This window comes from Heterodontus francisci, chromosome 45 (assembly GCF_036365525.1).
Source record: "Heterodontus francisci isolate sHetFra1 chromosome 45, sHetFra1.hap1, whole genome shotgun sequence".
Lineage (NCBI taxonomy): Eukaryota > Metazoa > Chordata > Chondrichthyes > Heterodontiformes > Heterodontidae > Heterodontus > Heterodontus francisci.
Window position 1 is genome coordinate 8,335,820 of NC_090415.1, and position 20,716 is coordinate 8,356,535.

Consider the following 20,716-nt stretch of genomic DNA (forward strand, 5'->3'; position numbering starts at 1 on the left):
TGTGCCTTGTACACCAAGGTCCAGGTCATTAATATATATCAGGAAAGGCAAGGGTCCCAACACTGATCCCTGGGGAACTCCACTACAAACCTTCCTCCAGCCCAAAAAACATCCATTAACCATTGCTCTTTGTTTCCTGTAACTCAATCAATTTCGTATCCATGTTGCTAACTTCCATTTTATTCCATGAGCTACAGGTTTGCTCAGAAGTCTGTTGTGTGGCACTGTATTAAAAGCCTTGTGAAAGTGTAAGAAACAGACTGAAACTGCTGTCGCATTTCTCCTGAAACGCCTGCCAAAATGATCCTCAATGGTCGCCTGAAAAGAACTGTTCTAGGAACATCCCAGTACAGCTGTCCACTCTTAATTGGGACGCCAGACAAAAAAAAAGGACAACCGACATCTTTCCATATCTTCTTTTTCTTCAAGAATGAGCAAGTATTTGGCGAAAGTATTCTTTGTTTTTTTTTGTGACAAACCTCTGCAGAGAGAGAATTTCTGTATTTTTTTCAGAGTGCATGAGTGTGTGTGAGGGGTTAATTCAAAATGGGAACTTTTGAATTTGAATCGGTGTGTTAATGCTTTGCTTCAATACTAGATCAGTCGTGTTTTGATAATAAGCCTAGTTGGTGTATTCTAATCGGGGTAAACATTTAAATATAGGTTGTGAGCTGTGGAGAAGTGGAACTTCTCCGTCTCAATCGTAACAATATATGAAATGACTAAGTGAAATCTCTCTGTGGTTTGGGTATTTTGGAGATGTTGGTCAGATTAGTAGCTCTTAGAATGCAATGAACAATGCGGAACATAGTCGCCTAATTAAGGAGGACTTGGTGAGTTGCACAGTTGAAATTTAATGTAGCGATGTTTGAAGTGACGCATTTTGGAATGAAAATATTAGGAAAGGCAACAGAAAATGAATGATGCATTTTAAAAGGTTGCCCGATGACAGTGACATGTGCGCCAATTAGAGATGGAGATGGTGAAAGGGGGGACATTAACCGCAGTGAGACAGGGACACCAGCAGATGGAGATGGTGAGAGGGGAGACAGTAACTGCAGTGAGAGAGGGACACCAGCAGATGGAGATGGTGAGAGGGGAGACAGTAACTGCAGTGAGACAGGGACACCAGCAGATGGAGATGGTGAGCGGGGAGGCAGTAACTGCAGTAAGACAGGGTCACCAGCAGATGGGGATGGTGAGAGGGGGGCCGTAACTGCAGTGAGAGAGGGATACCAGCAGATGGAGATGGTGAGAGGGGGGCCGTAACTGCAGTGAGAGAGGGATACCAGCAGATGGAGATGCTGAGCCATTGCTGATGGGAGATTCTGTGTTACTGAGTTTGAAAGTTTCCAAAAGTTTGAGGAGGTTACTTTCTGTAAACTTGAGATGCTGAATGAAATAATTTCAATACAATTTGTGTTAAATGGCTATCTTCCTACTATGTAAACACTTGTAACATTAAACTGGTTCCTGTTTGGAAAAGTATTTTTAGTGATTAAAGATAATTTATAAATAAAACAACAGCATCAAATTAAACTCAAACAATCATTTACAAATAAAAACTCTCTAAATAAGTTGTGTTGAGTTCTTCATCACTAACGTTATTACATCTCTCTCTCTCTCTCACTTCCCTTTCTATGCTGGTATCTTCTGTACTATAACTCAGAGTAATTGAAGTTTTGATCCGATTGTCTTTTGAAAGTTAATTTTGAATCAGCTTTCAGAAACCTGTCAGTGAATTTCAGACCAGAATAACTCCCTGCCTAATTGTTTCTCCCCTCTGCTAGTGTAAACAGTCTCTTCTCATGTCTCCAAACTGAGGTAAAGATTTTGAATACAATTATTTTCTCCAGGACAGCAACCGCAGAGGAGCTGAAACCTCCTGAATGTGGACAAGCAATGAACAAAAATCCCTCTGAATCCCCCAGGAGAGCAGAGAAAAGAAACAGTCAGGAAGCAAATGGAAACAAGTGACACTTTATTACAGCAGTAAAAAACTCTGTCAGAATGTGGAGGTCGTTCTCGCTGAGCTTTATATAAACTGGAGGTGACAAGTGGAAGATCTTTCATACAATTTGTGTTAAATGTCCATTTCCCAGCTTTGTAAACCCTTGTAACATGAAACTGGTAAATATTAAGAAGGTATTTTTAATTGATTACAGCCTAATGCATAAATACAGCAGCAGCAAAGAATGTGCAAAGTATCATTGAGAAATATAACTGTAAATATGGGTGAGAATTGTGTGAAATGTCACCAGTTGTTAAAGTTCTCTTGGCTGCATCATTAACCGGGCTCGAGTTTAGTTTGAGACACAGTGGAATTGAAAATCTGAATAAAAACTGCCTGTTTATACTGCAGTCAAACAGGCCTCTCCAGCAAAAACTCATTGCCGGAATTTCAAGGTAACTGCAGTGAGACATTTTCAGTCATTTTCTGAACTTTCTGTTAACTGGAGATGAATAGTGGAAGACATTTAATACAATTAGTGTGAAAAGGCCATTATCCAAACCAGTCCCACCAGGTTTTAAATGACAGCAGTTTTTCTGTTCTGTCCATGAGGTTTTTGGGGGAGGGAGAGAGAGAGACAGACAGGCAGGTTTCTGTCTGGAATGGTCCATTTGGGATATGGCTGGAATATCCCTCTCTCCCCATCCCCTGTTTACACAGAGACTCACCTTGGACTGTCCCAGACCTGGGAGGCAGTGTCCAGATGAAGGAAGCTGATAGCTGGTTGGGTGAGCTGTATTTGGGGTGGACTGTCTGTTTTGAGTGACAGGTTCTGGGATATATTAGGACAACATCAGCCTCCATTCTTTCTTTCCATGTGGCTGGTTTGTGAAGGTGAGTTTCTGTATCTCAGTCTCTGTGCCCAGGTGAATTGCAAGCTGATTACAGTGTGTGTGTGTGTGTGAGAGAGAGTCCAGTCTGAATCCCCTGCTCTCTCTGTCCCAGTCCTGACCCTTGTCTCCAATTCCCACCCCAATCTCCCTCTCCAGGATCTTTTCCCCATGGATGAGCTGATGGAGGGAAGGTGTTAGAGTCCAATGATGGAGCGTAGACCGTGTGGGATGGTGAGTATCACATCTTTATTGTCTCTCTCTGCCTTTCTCTCTCCTTTTGCCTCAATCTCTCTCTTTCAATCTCTTTTTCAGTCTCTCTGTGTCTATTTCTCTCTGTTTCTCTCTCTGTTTCTCTCTCTCTGTTCCTCAATCTCTCTCTCTCTCTGTTTCTCTGTCTGTGTGTTTCTCTCTCTCTCTCTGTTTCTCTGTCTGTGTGTTTCTCTCTCTCTCTCTCTCAGTCTCTCTGTGTGTTTCTCTCTCTCTCTGTTTCTCTCTCTGTTTCTCTCTCTCTGTTCCTCAATCTCTCTCTCTCAAATCTCTCTCTCTCTCTCTATTTCTCTGTCTGTGTGTTTCTCTCTCTCTCGATTCTTGCTCTGTGTTTCTCTCTCTGTTTCTCTCTCTCTCTCTGTTTTTTTTCTCTCTCTCTCTGGTTCTCTCTGAATGATTGTGTGTCTTCCTGTCTCAATGGATTTCTTTGTCCTTCTCTCTCTCAATCTCTCTGTGATTCTCTGTCCTTCTCTCTCTCAATCTCTCTGTGATTCTCTGTGTGCCTTTCTCACTGGCTTTCTGCCTGTCTCTTTGCTGCCTGCAATTTCTTTGTGTCTCAGTTCTTTCCCTGCACTTTTTTCCCTCCTCTTTTTCTGTGTCTCTTTCAGCCTTTTCTCTATTCCTCTGACTTTCTTTCTACTGTATTTCTGACTTTGTCTTTTCTGTCTTTTTCTGACTTTGTCTTTTCTGTATTTCTGACTTTCTGTCTTTTTCTGACTTTGTCTTTTCTGTATTTCTGACTTTCTGTCTTTTTCTGACTTTGTCTTTTCTCTATTTCTGACTTTCTGTCTTTTCTCTATGTCTGTCTTTTCTCTATGTCTGTCTTTTCTCTATGTCTGTCTTTTCTCTATGTCTGTCTTTTCTCTATGTCTGTCTTTTCTCTATGTCTGTCTTTTCTCTATGTCTGTCTTTTCTGTATTTCTGTCTTCTGACTGTCTGTTTCTATCTTTTCTCTCATTTTTTTCTCTCCCTTCTTTGTCTTTCTTATTCTCTCTCTTTCTCTTTCTATCTTTTCTCTCCTTCATTCTCTATCTATCTTTTCACTCCTTCTTTCTCTCTCTTTCTATCTTTTCTTTCTTGCTTTTTCTAACACCCCAGCAAAGCACCACACCCCACACCCCGCAATTTTTTATCTCCCCCGCATTTTTTTCCCCCCTGGAATTTATACCCCCCTGGAATTTATCCCCCCCCCGTAATATTTATCCCCTCCCCCCCGCAATTTATCCCCCCCCTGCAATATCCCACAAGCAGCAGTGTGAGTACAGCCGGCTACCCCTCTCTCCCCCTCTGATTCCCTCCATGTTTCCCTCACTCTCCTGTGTGTCTCTCTCCCTCCTGTTACTCTCATTCAGAGAGACAGATGGAGAGAGAGATAAATTCACGGCACTGCCCAAAACACCAGCTTTATTCGGGAATTATACCGGCTTCAAGCTCCGGACTTAAATTCCAGGCCTTCAGGAGAGCTTTACACACAATGAATTCACTTCTAAAATGCAGTCACTGTCACAATGCAGGGAATTCTGCAGGCAAGCCGTGCACAGCAAGATCCCAGCAATGGTGACACTTCAAAATTCAGTTTACCAAGATTTTGAGTGTGGATTTCTCGCTCTGTCTTTCTCCATCTTTCTCTGCCTTCCCTCCCTCATCCACACTCCGCCTGTCTCTCTCTCTCTCTCTCATTTACCTGCCACCTTCAGCTGTTTCTCTCTCTCCCTCTTTTTCTCTCCATCTGTTTCTGCCTCAGTGTTCTAATGTAAGAATTGATGCAGGGAATGTATGCACAGCAGGATCCCACAATGTGATCATAGCCAGATATCCTATCACAGTCCTCTGAAAATGCTGAACTCCATCTTTAAACTTTTCACAAGCCTTTATACAGCTTCACGTTCAGCTCTTGTAATTATTGGCCCTCAGGAGCAGTTGAGAATCAATGAACTAATTTTTAAAGTGGTCCTCACTGTTGCAATGCCGGAAACCTGTTGGCAATCTGTGCACAGCAAGGTCCCAAAGGCAACAATCTGCTAATATGCAGATAATCTGTTTTTAGTGACGTAAGTTTCGAGATCCCAGAGGGAGGGACATTCCTGCAGTTTGAAAATCTCAAACACCCCTCTTCCTGTCTTTCTCCTGCTCCCTCCCCCCTGCACCCCATCCACATCTGTTTCTTTTTCTCTCGATCTGGGATTTAATCTGGATTGAAACGTCCTCTGAAATGTTTATATTACCATTTAAAATAACCACACGTCACATTGTGGCTGCTATTGATTAATGGTTAAAATAGAGAAAGTGCGGGGGAGAGAAAAGCAGAGGAAGATGGAGAGAAAACACAGAGAAATCCACAATCTGACCCTCAGGAAGCTGAATTATAAAGTGTACTCATTGTTGTCATGTGGGAAATGCTGCAGGGCACTAGATGCACAGCAAGATCCTACAAGCTGCAATGTGATCATAGCCACATTTCAGTCCCCAGAAAGGGCGAAACGCCTTATTTATACTGGGAACAAGCCATTGTGCACAGCAAGATCCCACAAGCAGCAGTGTGATAACAGCTGGCTACCCCATACCCCCTCTGATTCCCTCCATGTTTCCCTCACTCTCCTGCGTCTCTCTCTCCCTCCTGTTACTCTCGTTCAGAGAGACAGAGAAATCTGCGCACAGCAAGATCCCAGTAACGGTGACATTTCAACATTCAGTTTACCAAAGTTTTGATTGTGGATTCCTTTCTCTCTCTCTCTCTCTCTCTCTCACTCTCCGCCTTTCTCCATCTTTCTCTGCCTTTCCTCCCTCACCCACACGCCGTCTGTCTCTCTCTCTCTCTCTCTCTGCATTTAACCTGCCACCTCCAGCTGTTTCTCTCTCTCCCTCTTTTTCTCTCCATCTGCTTCTGCCTCAGTGTTGTAATGTAAGAATTGATGCAGGGAATGTATGCACAGCAGGATCCCACAATGTGATCATAGCCAGATATCCCATCACAGTCCTCTGAAAATGCTAAACTCCATTTTTAAACTTTTCACAAGCCTTTATACAGCTTCACATTCAGCTCTTGTAACTGTTGTAAAATTCTTGTGAAAACACAGAGAAATCCACACTCAGACCCTCAGGAAGCTGAATTTTAAAGTGTCCTCGTTGTTGTCATGTTGGAAATGCTGCAGGGCACCAGATGCACAGAAAGATCCCACAAGCAGCAATGTGATAATAGCCAGATTTCAGTGCCCAGAAAAGGATGACAGTCCCTCTTTAAACTGGGAACAAGTGGCTGATTCTGTCTCACCAAATAACAACAAATCACATTGCTGTGTGTGGCATGTTTTTTTTATTTATTAAAGGTTTAATTGGAGAAAGAGTGTGACACAGAGACAGAGAAGAGAAAGCATGGGGGGAGATAGAGACACAGGGAAAGAATGTGGAGACAGAGAGAAAGCTAACCTCAGAACTACAGTAAAATAAATTAAAATGGGCACTGTGCATCTTATTTCACTGTTAGCTTCCTAGCTTTGACCAAAACACCAGCAAACCTCACAGACAGGGCTGGAAGGAGCAAGGGGCAAATGGGACTCCCTCCTGGGGCTGCTCCTTTAACCCCAGGCTTTCAATCTGTATAAAACACCAGGAGCCCCAATCCAACATGAAATGTTTAACCCAGGGCCCCAGGGAGGAAATTAAACCTCAGGCTAATAAACAGACACAACTCACGTGGGCCCTTTGGGTGCAGCCTGTGGACAAGGCCTCAGTCCATCCCCTCTGGAGGAAGCTCCTGTCAAAGGATTCCTCGTCCCAGACTTTCCCCCTTTTCATCTTCACCGTGCAGTTTTCAGAATGAAAATTCCTGAAGGCAAGAGGGAGAGAGAGAAAATTGATTAAAAGGCATTGTTAAACAAAATAGCACAGCAAGAGCCCAGCAATTGCCCTCGGTTACACAGATAATCTCTCAGCAACACCCAAATACAAACAAATCAGTTAATCAAGCAGAGGCTAAAATGGTTCAGACAGTTCCCTCCACCAGTGTGTGTCTGTGTGTCTGTCTCTTTATCTCACTCCGTGTCTCTGTATCTCTCTCTCTCTTCCTATCTCAGTCACCCCTGTGACCCTCTCTCTTGCTCTCTCTCTCTCTGTCCATATCGGGCTTTTTCCCCTCAATTTTGTATCTAATCTTAGTTGAAATAAGCTATGAAATATTTCTGTCTCACCATTTAAAACAACAACAAATCATATTGCAGTGTGTGATATGTTTTTAATTATTAAAGGTTTAAATAGAGAGACAGAGGGAAAGAAAGCTGGAGAGAGACAGAGAGAGAAATCTCAACTCAGAACTTCAGTAAAATGAATTGAAATGGGCTCCGTCCATTTTATTTAACAGCAAAGCTTCAGAACATTGTCCAAAGCACACAGATTATTCTAGAATTATTACAAGCCTTGAGAAACTATCATATTTGTGACTTAATTCCTAGCCTTTTGAAGCTCAGAGTTAATTTTTTAAAGTGGTCGTCACTGTTGCAATGTTGGAAATGTTGCAGGCCATTGGTGCACAGCAAGATCCCACAAGCAGCAGTGTGATAACAGCCGGCTAACCCCTCCTCTCCCCCTCTGATTCCCTCCATGTTTCCCTCACTCTCCTGCGTCTCTCTCCCTCCTATTACTCTCATTCAGAGAGACAGAGAAATCCATTCTCAGAACCTCACTGTCAATTCAAATGGTTGCTGCACATTTCATTTCACCCTCAAATTCACGGCACTGCCCAAAACACCAGCATTACTCGGGAATTATAACAAGCCTTTATACAGCTACACCTTTCCGATGTTTCATTTAGTCTTGCGAGGTGGGCCCCAGAGAGGATATTAAACCTCAGGGTCATAAACAGACACAACTCACGTGGGCCCTTTGGGTGCAGCCTGTGGACAAGGCCTCAGTCCGTCCCCTCTGGAGGAAGCTCCTGTCCAAGGATTCCTCGTCCCAAACTTTCCCTCTTTTCACCTTCACCGTGCAGTTTTCAGAATGAAAATTCCTCAGGGGAAAGAAGGAGAAAAAAATTGGATTAAAATACAAAGCGAAGACATTTTTAAACAAAATTGCACAGCAAGAGCCCAGGGTTTCCTCTCTCAGTTACACAGACAATCAGCAATATTCAAATACAATCAAATCACAGTTATAAACCAGATTGAGACAGAGAGAGCACACACACAGACACACACACTGAATCAGACTGGGGAATGTGTCTACTCTCTCTAGAGAGAGAGTGAAAGGTGGGTTTTGTGATTGGAACTGAGATCTTCAAACCCAGTTACTATCCTGAGTGAGCTGTTTGCAAACTCCATCCCTTGAGCCTCTGACATGTTGGGCTGTCTCTCAATCTCCTGCCTCGGGGGCAGGGGAGGGGGCCTGTCCATTGATATGTTAATCCAAGGACAGGACCTTCCTGACTTTTACAGTCCATTGATATGTTAATCCCAGGACAGGACCTTCCTGACTTTTACAGTCCATTGATATGTTAATCCCAGGACAGGACCTTCCTGATTTTTCCAGTCCATTGATATGTTAATCCCAGCACAGCAATGCTTTCAGCCATCTCTTAGTTCATTTTAAACCTCTAATTCTTTACCAATGGTAAGTTTTTTATACTTACCGGTCTGGAACTCTGCCCTCCATGTCTTCTCCCTGGATGCAGGCCACAAAACCCCGAGGTAAGTTTTTTATACTTACCGGTCCAGAACTCCGCCCTCCGAGTCTTCTCCCAGTCAGCTGTGTTCTTTGGAAGTTCTCTGCTCCCCTCACTGAGGACAGGTAGGAAATGAAAGAAGCTCCTCACTCCCTCCTCACCGAACTTCCTCAGTTACCAAACTTCCACTATAGCACTCTAATGCAACCCAGGTCAGCACTCCAGTGCAAACCTTCATCGTCTTTCAGTCAAAATCTTGGACCTCGAGACCTAAACACAATGTGGGTGTAGCTACACCCTACAGAATGCATTACTTCAAGAAGGTGGCTTTCCAGCAGCTTCCAGAGGGAAATTAGAAATAAATTCTGACCATGCACACATCCCATGAACGAATAATAATAAAATTTTTAAAACAAACATGTTTTGAGCGTGACCTGGAATGGGCTGCCTGAACAGGTGATGGATACATATGTATTAACAATATTCAAGGAAAACTGAGACAAATTTTTAAAGGGAGACGTTTACAGGGCTGTGGGGAGTGGAGCAGGCGAGAAGGGCTAACTGGATAACTCTTGCAGAGAACCGGCACAGGGGACGTCAGTTCTGAATGGTCTCATACAGTCATAGAGTCGTACAGCGTAGAAACAGGCCCTTCAGTCCACCGCATCCATGCTGACCATAATGCATATCTATACTAATCCCACCTGCCTACATTATTTTTATATCCCTCTATGCCCTACTCATTCATGTCCAGATGCCTCTGAAATGTCGCTACTGTTCCTGCCTCCACCATCTCCTCAGGCAGCTCATTCCAGATACCCACCATTCTTAGTGTGAAAAATTTACCCCTTTAATCCCCTTTAAACCTCCTCCCTCGCACCTTTAATCAATGCCCTCTAGTTTTAGTCACCCCTACCGTGGGAAACACTCTGGCTATCTATGCCTCTCATAATTTTATGTACCTCTATCATGATTAGATTAGATTAGAGATACAGCACTGAAACAGGCCCTTCGGCCCACCGAGTCTGTGCCGAACATCAACCACCCATTTTTATACTAATCCTACACTAATCCCATATTCCTACCAAACATCCCCACCTGTCACGATATTTCCCTACCACCTACCTATACTAGTGACAATTTATAATGGCCAATTTACCTATCAATCTGCAAGTCTTTTGGCTTGTGGGAGGAAACCGGAGCACCCGGAGAAAACCCACGCAGACACAGGGAGAACTTGCAAACTCCACACAGGCAGTACCCAGAATCGAACCCGGGTCCCTGGAGCTGTGAGGCTGCGGTGCTAACCACTGCGCCACTGTGCCGCCCAATCATGTCCCCTCTCAGCCTCCTTCTCTGCAGGGAGAAAAGACCCAGCCTATCCAGTCTCTCTTTATAACTCAAGCCCTCCAAACCAGGCAAGGTCCTTGTGAATCTTTTCCGCACCATCTCGAGCTTAATCACTTAAAGCGAATGGCGTTCAGTCAATTTATGACTGTGTGATATCGGATATTTGGCAAAAGAAGCTAATAGGAAATCTTATCTGCACAGAGTTCTTTTGCTCTAAAATAGATTCAACAGCAACTTTCGAAAGTGGAGGGGAATGGGGCTAAATAGCATTGATTCGATGAATTAATCTTCCTTCCTTCATGGGATGGGGCCATCACTGGCGAGGCCAGCATTTATTGCCCCATCCCTAAATCCTCCTTGAACTGAATGGTTTGCTAGGGTAATTTACTGGGTATTTGCGAGCCAGTTGCATTGCTGTGGGTTTGGAGTCACATGGGGGCTGGACCAGGTAAGGACGGCCTATGTTCTCCTCCATAGGTGACCAGTAAACCAGATATGCTCTTTACCATCCAAGGACAGTTATATGGTTCTCATGACACCAACTTATTAACAGCAACTTTTATGCTTTAATCATTTAAAATCAAATTGCAACCATTGTTTGCAGTGGAATTTGAACCCATGTTCCAAATGCATCAGCCTGAGAGCCTAAAGACTTAGTCGAATGACATTACAACTCGACCACCAGCTCCACACGGGAATGGTTTCCTCCTGTGCTGCAATGTTCTGCTTTTCATTGTTTACCGAATGTTCTTTTGAACTTTTGAAAAACATATCCTCATCCTTTGACAATTACCTTAAATGTTTATTCACTGGATCCGGACCCCAGGCCGCCCTTACAACATTTTCGTCTGCATGATTAGTGCTATCTTTCCCCCAGAAACTTTAGACAACCAAAATGTTATTCATTAACACGGATATGTCCCGTCAGCAAATCTTTTCTTCTGGCTGTGGGCTAATCTGAGGAGGCAATGACTGGTCAATGAGTTCTTTGCTGTTGTTATTAGGCAAGGCGTTGCGTCTGAATTCCGAAGGTCACTTGAATAATTTACCAACGCTTTCGACAGTAAAAGGAGGGAGGACACACCTTGCAGTAGCAAACTGAGAGAGATCGCAAAGGAATAGACAGCGTTTGCAATCCAAAGAGGTAAGTGGATTACGATCTAGGTAGTCTTTATGCAATAACTGCCGTCGGCAAGACGGCACTGCGCACACTGAGGTAGAGGTTGTCTTCCTTCGGCTGTGTAAAACTGTTAGCAGAGATTCAACAGCCCGCTTCAGAAAGAAGATGAGTAAGAAACACGTACAGAGCATACTGAAGAAGGATTTGTATTTATGAAGCGTCTTTCACTACCTCAGAGTCCCTCAAAGCGATCTGTAGTCAAGACTTTGTAAATATGAAATAGTTAATAAAGCGTCCAATAAGAAATTCAGGAGAAACCTCTCTACCCAGAAAGTGATGGGGATGTGGACTTGATACCAAATGGAGTAGAGAGGGCGGATAGGAAATGTACATGCAAGGAAAAGCGAGGTCAGTGCATGAGGAGAGAGGAATAGAAGGATAAGAAAGTGGGGTGCAATATTGTACTGCGGTTTGGGCAAATGTTGTGCTCAAATCTTCAGAATGGCACTTAAACCCACAACCTTCTTTTACAAATGGAGGGGTGCTACCACGGTTGGGCAACTTGGAAGATGGATTAGTACACTAGGAGGGAAGGAACAGAAGGATAGACAGCTAGGCCTCGATGAAGAAGAGTGAGGAGAAGCTCCTGCGGAGGACAGACAGCAGCTTAGACTGTCAGAGCTAAATGACTTGTTTCTGTGGCGTGAAGTTTTATGAAATTCTATATAAAAGACAATTGCATTAACTATGAGACATGGTTTTGAAAATCATAGAAGGAGGTCTTTTCTCTGAACCCCCCCCCCCCCCCCCCACTTTTTTCACTTTGGATAAGTGCCTTTTCAGGAGCATGTAAAAATCTTTCATCTCCTCCTCTTTAACAACAACTTATGTTTATATAGCGCCTTTAACGTAGTGAATCGTCCCAAGGTGCTTCACAGGAGCGGTTCCAAAGATGACTTGCCACTGAGCCACATAAGGACAGATGGTCACAAGATGATTCAGATACAGAGGCTGTGCAGGGACATGGGGAGAAGGCAGGGGGAGCAGCACCAGGTCAATTGCTCTTGTGCAGAGCCAACGCAGGCACGTCGGACCGAATGGCCTCCTTCTGTGCTTTCACAATTCTCTGATACTGTGATGTGGTTTCCTGTGGTTTAAAGTTCAAAAGCAGCCAGGGAGAGCTGGTTACCTATTTACAGGGACACTGGCCGGACCGAAGTTAACCTGTTGGTCGTCAGTTGGTAATCGAGCATAAGCTTTTTTTTAAAACATTCATTCATGGGATGTGGGCGTCGCTGGCTAGGCCAGCCTTTATTGCCTAACTGTCCTTGAGAAGGTGGTGGTGAGCTCCCTTCTCGAACCGCTGCAGTGCATGTGGGGTAGGTACACCCACAGTGCTGTTAGGAAGGGAGTTCCAGTAATTTGACCCAGCGACAGTGAAGGAATGGCGATATAGTTCCAAGCCAGGATGGTGCGTGGCTTGGAGGAGAACTTGCAGGGGGTGATGCTCCCATGCATTCCCTGCCCTGGTCCTTCTAGGTGATAGAGGTCACGGGGTTTGGAAGGTGCTGCAGTGCATCTTGCAAATGGTACACCCTGCTGCCACTGTGCGTCGGTGGTGGAGGGAGCGAATGTTTGTGGATGGGGTGCCAGTCAAGTAGCTGCTTTGTCCTGGGTGGTGTCGAGCTTCTTGAGTGTTGTTGGAGCTGCACCCATCCAGGCAAGTGGAGAGTGTTCGATCACACTCCTGATCTGCACCTTGTAGAGGGTGGTCTGGCTTTGGGGGAGTCAGGAGTTGGCATGTGATTTAAATTCTTAATAAATTGCGGTTTAATTCGTAGGCTTTGACCAGGCAATCAGTTAAACTGAGACTGCCATGATGGCCCAATCCAAGTTAAAGTAAGGTAATTGTTGTGTCTTCCACTGGATGGGACAATTTGCGTGCCTGGACAGATCCATGGAACACCCTAACCCTAACGTCCCAGAAGGCACCGACAATAATATGTCAACAATCAGCTACTTGCACCTTGACAGAAAACATCCCAAGGAACTTCACAGAGCACTGAAGAAACAGACAGGGGAGGCAAAGATGGAAAATCCGATTTCACATAAGCTTGGTCTAACCCTTGAGATTTATGCTGGGTTTGAATGGAGAGCAATATAGTGAGGCCAACAAAAACAAGAAATGCTGGATTCACTCAGCAGGTCTGGCAGCATCTGTGGAAAGAGAAGCAGAGTTAACGTTTCGGGTCAGTGACCCTTCTTCGGAACTGACGAATATTAGAAAGGTCACAGATTATAAACAAGTGAGGTGGGGGTTGGGCAAGAGATAACAAAGGAGAAGGTGCAGATTGGACCAGGCCACATAGCTGACCAAAAGGTCACGGAGCAAAGGCAAACAATATGTTAATGGTGTGTTGAAAGACAAAGCATTAGTACAGATTAGGTGTGAATATACTGAATATTGGACATCAGCAAGTGCAAACCTGAAGAAAAACAACCTGAAAAAAACAGTGGGTAAGCAAACTAAACAAACTAAGATGAAATGAAATAAATGCAAAAAAAGATTGTAAAAAATGTAAAAAGGAATGCAAAAAAAAAGGAAGAAAAAATAACTAAAAATGACTAAAAATGAAAGTAAAGTGGGGGGCTGTCATGCTCTGAAATTATTGAACTCAATGTTCAGTCCGGCAGGCTGTAGTGTGCCTAATCGGTAGATGAGATGCTGTTCCTCGAGCTTGCGTTGATGTTCACTGGAACACTGCAGCAATCCCAGGACAGAGATGTGAGCATGAGAGCAGGGGGGAGTGTTGAAATGGCAAGCAACCGGAAGCTCAGGGTCCTGCTTGCGGACTGAGCGGAGATGTTCCGCAAAGCGGTCACCCAGTCTGCGCTTGGTCTCCCCACTTTACTTTCATTTTTAGTCATTTTTAGTTATTTTTTCTTCCTTTTTTTTTGCATTCCTTTTTACATTTTTTACAATCTTTTTTTGCATTTATTTCATTTCATCTTAGTTTGTTCAGTTTGCTTACCCACTGTTTTTTTCAGGTTGTTTTTCTTCAGGTTTGCACTTGCTGATGTTCAATATTCAGTATATTCACACCTAATCTGTACTAATGCTTTGTCTTTCAACACACCATTAACATATTGTTTGCCTTTGCTCCGTGACCTTTTGGTCAGCTATGTGGCCTGGTCCAATCTGCACCTTCTCCTTTGTTATCTCTTGCCCAACCCCCACCTCACTTGTTTATAATCTGTGACTTTTCTAATATTTGTCAGTTCCGAAGAAGGGTCACTGACCCGAAACGTTAACTCTGCTTCTCTTTCCACAGATGCTGCCAGACCTGCTGAGTGAATCCAGCATTTCTTGTTTTTGTTTCAGATTTCCAGCATCCACAGTATTTTGCTTTTATATTAATATAGTGAGGCCGTTGGATATAGGGAGTGATTTCCAGAACCTGGAGCCTACACTATTGAAAGTGCCATCTTTCGCTTGAATGTCTTTCTCCAGCGCTGCCTGCTGCATATTTTCCCGCCATTGGTGACCTCTCGACCAATGTAGAATCACGGAGTGTTACAGCACAGAGAGAAACGTAGAAAGACAAAAAATAGGAGCAGGAGTAGGCCACTCGGGCTTGCCCCGCCACCCAAAAAAGATCATGGCAGATCGTCTAATTCAGTACCCTCTTCCCACTTTCTCCCCATATCCTTTGATCCGTTTGGCATTAAGAATTAAATCTCCTTGTTGATTATATTTAATGACTTGGCCTCCACTGCCTTCTGCGGTAGAGAATTCCACAGGTTCACCACCCATCTGAGTGAAGACATTTCTCCTCATCTCGGTTCTAAATGGCATACCCCGTATCCTGGTTCTGGACTCCCCAGCCATCGGGAACATCCTCCCTGCATCTAGCCTGCCCAGTCCTGTTAGAACTTTATCGGTTTCTGAGACCCACTCTCATTCTCCTAAACACGAGTGAATACAGGCCCAGTCGACCCAATCTCTCCTCATACGTCAATCCTGCCATCCCAGGAATCAGCCTAGTAAATCTTCTTGGCACTCCCTCCATGGTAAGAACATCCTTCCTCAGATAAGGAGAACCAAACTGCAGACAATACTCCCAATGTGGACTCACCAAGGCCCTGTATAACTTCAGTAAGACATCCTTGCTCTTGTATTCAAATCCTCTTGCAATGAAGGCCAACATACCTTTCACCTTCCTAACTGCTTGCTGCACCTGAATGCTTGCTTTTAGCGACTGGTGTACAAGGACACCCAGGTCTCGTTGCACCTCCCCCTTTCCCAATCTATCACCATTCAGATAATAATCTGCCTTTCTGTTTTTACAACCAAAGTGGATAACCTCACATTTATCCACGTTATAATGCACCTGCCATGTATTTGACAACTCACCCAGCCCGTCCCAACCACATTTGAGCCTCTTTGTATCCTCCTCACAGCTCACAGTCTCCCTCACTCCCTCATCACTCTACCCCTCCACCTCCCACACCCCCCAACCCCCAGTTTTGTGGCGTCTACAAACTTGGAAATGTTACATTTAGTTCCCTCACCCAAGTCATTAAAATATATTGTGAATAGCTGGGGCCCAAGCACATATCCTGTACAACACTACTCACTGCCTGCCACCCGGAAAAAAGACCTGTTTATTCCTACTCTCTGTTTCCTGTCTGACAAACAATTCTCAGTCCAGGCCAGTATATTACCCCCAATCTCATGTGCTTTAATTTTGCACACTAACCTCTTATGTGGGACCTTCAGAAAATCCAACTACACCACATCCACGAGTTCTCCCTTATCTATTCTACCCGTTACATCCTCAAAAAACTCCAGTAGGCTTGTTAAGCATGATTTCCCTTTCGTAAATCCATGCTGACTTGGTCCAATCCCGTTTATGCTTTCCAGGTGTTCTGCTATCACATTGTTTATAATAGGCTCGAGCATTTTCCCCATACTTATGTCAGGCTAACTGGTTTGTAATTCCCTGCTTTTTCTCTCCCTCCTTTTTTAAATAGTGGGGTTACATTTGCCACCCTCCTTTCTGTTGGAACTGCTCGAGAGTCTATAGCATTTTGGAAGACGACCACCAATGCTTCCGCTGTTTCCAGGGCCACTTCCTTTAGAACTCTGGGATGTAGATTATCAGATCCTGGTGATTTGTCAGCCTTTAACCCCATTAATTTCCCTAGCATTTTTTTTTTTACTAATAATGATTTCCTTCAGTTCCTTCCTCATTAGACCCTTGGTTCACTAACATTTCTGGGAGGTTATTTGTGTCCCCCTTTGTGAAGGCTGAACCAAAGTATGTGTTTAATTGTGCCGCCATTTTTTGGTTCCCCATTATAATTCCCCCATTTATGTCTGTAAGGGACCTACATTTGTACATTTGTCTTCAATAATCTTTTTTCTTTTCACATATTTATAGAAGCTTTTACAGTCAGTTTTTATGTTTCCCGCAATTTTACTCTCATACTCTATCTTCCCCCACTACATCAACCTCTTTGTCCTCTCTTGCTGAATTCTAAACTGCTCCCAATCCTCAGAATTGCTTCTTTTTCTGGCAATTTTATATGCTGCCTCTTTGGATCTAATACTATCCCTAATTTATTTTGTAAGACACGGGTGAGCTACCTTTCCAGTTTTATTTTTGCGCCAGCCAGGAATGAATAATTATTCCAGTTCATGCACACGTTCTTTAAATATTATCCATTGCCTATCCACTGTCAACCCTTTTCATAAAGTTCCCCAATTTACTGTAACCAACTCGCATTTCATAAAGTTCCCCAATTTACCGTAACCAGCTTGGACCTCATACCTTTGTACTTTCCTTTATTTAGATTCAGGACCCTAGTTTCGGATTCAACTACTTCACTTTCCATCTTAATGAAGAATTCTATCATGTTATGGTCGCTCCTTCCCAAGGGACCCCACACAACAAGATTGTTAATTAATCTTTTCTCGTTGCACAATACCTAATCTTGGATGGCCTGTTCTCTAGTTGGTTCTCAACGTATTGGTCTAAAAACCGTGACATACACACTTAAGGAAATATTTCTCCACAGCATTATTGCTGATTTGGTTTGACCCATCTATATGTAGATCAACGTCACCCATGATTACAGTTGTACCTATATTGCATGCGTCTCTAATTTCCTGTTTACTGCCATCCCTTACATCTCCACTACTGTTTGGGGGCCTATAGACAGCCCCACCAACGTTTGCTGCCCCTTGATGTTTCTTAGCTCCACCCGCACAGGTTCCACATCACGATTTTCCGAGCCAATCACCTTCCTCACTATTGCATTGATTTTCTCCTTTACCAACAACGCTACTCCACCTGCTTCCCCTTTTTGCTTGTCCTTCCTAAGTATTGAATACCCCTTTCTGTTAAGTTCCCATCCTGCAGCCATGTCTCTGTAATCACAACTATATCATAACCATTTATATCTATTTGCACTGTTAAATCATATGCCTTATTACGAATGCTCCGCGTATTAAGCCACAATGCCTTTAGACTTGTCTTTTTAACACTGTTAGTCATCTTCACTTTATTTTTCACTATGGCCCCATTTGTTTCCCACCCTTGTTTTCGCCGCCTTCCGCTTTTGCTTTGTACCTTTCCGCCTTTCCTTTCTAGCCGAGTTTCCCTCTCCTCTGTCTCCCTGCTCGGATTTCCATCCCCCTGCCATTCCAGTTGAAACCCTCCCCGACAGCACTAGCAAACCACACCCCCTCCCCCCCCCCCCCCCACCCCCGAGGAAATTGGTGCCGGTTCTGCCCAGATGCAACCCGTCCAGCTTGTACTGGTCCCACCATCCCCAGTACTGGTCTCAATGTCCCAGGAATCTGAATCCCTCCCCCTACACCATTTCTCCAGCCACATATTCATCTGATATATCCTGCTATTTCTGCTCTCGCTAGCACATGGCACTGATAGTAATCCTGGGATTACTACCTTTGAGGTCCTACTTTTTAATTTATGTCCGAACTCCCAACATGCAGCTTGTAGGACCTCATCCCTTTTTGTTACCTACGTCATTGGTGCCGATATGTACCACGACAACTGGTTGCCTCCTCCCCCCCCTCAGAATGCCCAGCAGCCGCTCAGTGACATCCTTGACCCTAGCACCAGAGAGGCAACATACCATCCTGGAGTCTCTTTTGCAGCTGAAGAAATGCCTGTCTGTTCTCTTACAATTGCATCCCCTGTCACTATACTCCTGCCATTTTTCTTCCTCCGCTTCTGTGCAGCACAATCACCTATGGTGTCATGTGCTTGGGTCTTGCTGTTTTCCACTGAGCTATCTCCATAACAGTATCCAAGGCGGTATATCTGTTAGAGAGGGGGACGGCCACAGGGGACTCCTGTTCTACCTGCCTTCCTCTACTCTGTCTGGTGGTCACCCATTCCCTTTCTACCTTTGCAGCATTTGCCTGCAGTGTGACCACCTCGCGAAACATGCTATCCACGACGATCTCAGCGTCACGGATGCTTCACAATAAATCCACCCACAGCTGCACAATGTGGGCAGCCAACAGCTGCAGATGGATACACTTCCGGCACATATGGTCGTCACGCACACTGGAACTGTCCCTGATTTCCCACACAGCGCAGGAGAAGCATATCACGGGTATGAGCTCTCCTGCCACGACTTACCTTGAGATTACTTAGTTACTCCTTTTCGGTTAAAAGAAAAATACTAATTAAGCTTGGGGCCTCCTTCTACTCCAAACACGACCCACTACAATCTAAAGTCCTTACCTTGACTTTTGAACCTACTGATAAAGCCTACTAAATATCAATACAGTTCACTCATTAAAATAAACCTTACTCAAAAAGTTAATCATTTGTGAATTATTATTGAGCTATTTGCACACACCCCCTAACGCCGGTGTCCCAACCCGGCTCTTTAGAGGTGTCCCCTAACAACAGGTCCTCACCAACCAATCACCTTGCAGCCTCTCTGTGACGTCACTGCACTGCTCACTTTGTTTCCAAACTCCCTGTTGCCTGGACAGCGCGCGAGCCTCGGGCTCTGTTTATCCGCTCCTCACTCTCTGTGTTCTTCCCGCAGGTCCGCTCCTCACTGTGTTCTTCCCGCAGGTCCGCTCTTCACCCCCCCCCCCACGCCCCGCCCCGCCCCCGAAGATCAGTGCTGCAAGGCCGCGATCCTCGGCCTCCATTTATCCGCTCCCCGCTCTTGCGTGTTCTTCCCGCGGCTCCACTCAACTCCCGGATCCTCGCCGTCCCGTCTTCCAACCGCCGGTCCGCTGCTCTGCCGGGAGGTAAGGTCCTTCGGTCCGTCGCTGCAAGCTCCGTCTGAGACGTGGGCGTTCTGACAGGTTGCAATAGGCAGTCTGAATTTCTGAAAGGATGACTGAACGCCACTTCCTAGTGCTTCCTGCACAGGAACGTGATCGGCAGATGCCCCCCCCCCCCACCACCTCCTCCCCATTGAGTTGATATTTACAGTGTATTCCTCATTTCCGAAATGATGCTGAATTGACTTTGTTTGCCTGTTAGATGAAAACGAGAAAGCGAGTAGCCGTCATTGGCGCCGGTGCCAGCGGCCTAACTTGCATAAAGTGTTGTTTGGATGAAGACTTGGAGCCTGTATGCTTTGAGAGGACAGATGACATTGGAGGGCTGTGGAACTTTCAGGCAAGTTATGATGCTTTTGAGAAGAAAATATCGGTATCGATTCAGTAAGCTGTAGCAATATTACATAATTTTTTTTTTTTAGTTAGAGATACAGCACTGAAACAGGCCCTTCGGCCCACCGAGTCTGTGCCGACCATCAACCACCCATTTATACTAATCCTACGCTAATTCCATATTCCTAACACATCCCCACCTGTCCCTATATTTCCCCTACCACCTACCTATACTAGGGGCAATTTTTATAATGGCCAATTTACCTATCAACCTGCAAGTCTTTTGGCATGTGGGAGGAAACCGGAGCACCCGGAGGAAACCCACGCAGACACAGGGAGAACTTGCAAACTCCACACAGGCAGTACCCAGAATTGAACCCGGGTCGCTGGAGCTGTGAGGCTGCGGTGCTGATTTGTGATTCAACTCCCCTTTAGCCGCATTTCTTAAACGCCCGTTAATATTTTTGCTTTGCAAATCAGTCAAACTCAGTTTTTAAAGGTCCGATTGAACTCCAGCGGCTCCAGCCTTTTCAGGTTACTGGACTAGGTTTCAGTGGCCCAGGCTAATGCCATTGGGATACGGGTTCAAATCCCGCCACAGCGCCTGGTGGACATTTTAATTCAATCAATTCATAAACATTGAAAGTTAGTCCCAGTAATGGTTCAAAAATCTCCATTACCAAAGGAAATCTGCCGTTCATACCTGGTCTGGCCTAAATGTGACTCCAGACCCACAGCAATGTGGTTGACTCTTAACTGCCCTCTGAAATGGCCGAGCAAGCCACTCAGTTGTCAAGGGCAATTAGGG

At 44.7% G+C, this 20,716-nt stretch overlaps 1 protein-coding gene across 3 annotated transcripts in view; it reads left to right on the forward strand.

The window, feature by feature from the left end:
• The first annotated feature begins 2,946 nt into the window (after nt 1–2,946).
• Nucleotides 2,947–20,716, forward strand: part of LOC137356302 (flavin-containing monooxygenase 5-like) — a 43,901-nt gene continuing 26,131 nt past the window's right edge. Inside the window, exons 1-3 of one of the 3 annotated variants that reach the window (XM_068022176.1) lie at nt 2,947–3,075; nt 11,119–11,258; nt 19,778–19,915. In XM_068022176.1, the coding sequence (XP_067878277.1) occupies nt 19,778–19,915 (138 nt within the window). In that variant the 5' untranslated portion in view covers nt 2,947–3,075; nt 11,119–11,258. Of the gene's footprint in view, nt 3,076–11,118; nt 11,259–19,258; nt 19,329–19,515; nt 19,540–19,777; nt 19,916–20,716 lie in introns of those variants that run through there. The other 2 variants (XM_068022177.1, XM_068022178.1) reach the window with 2 other exon arrangements.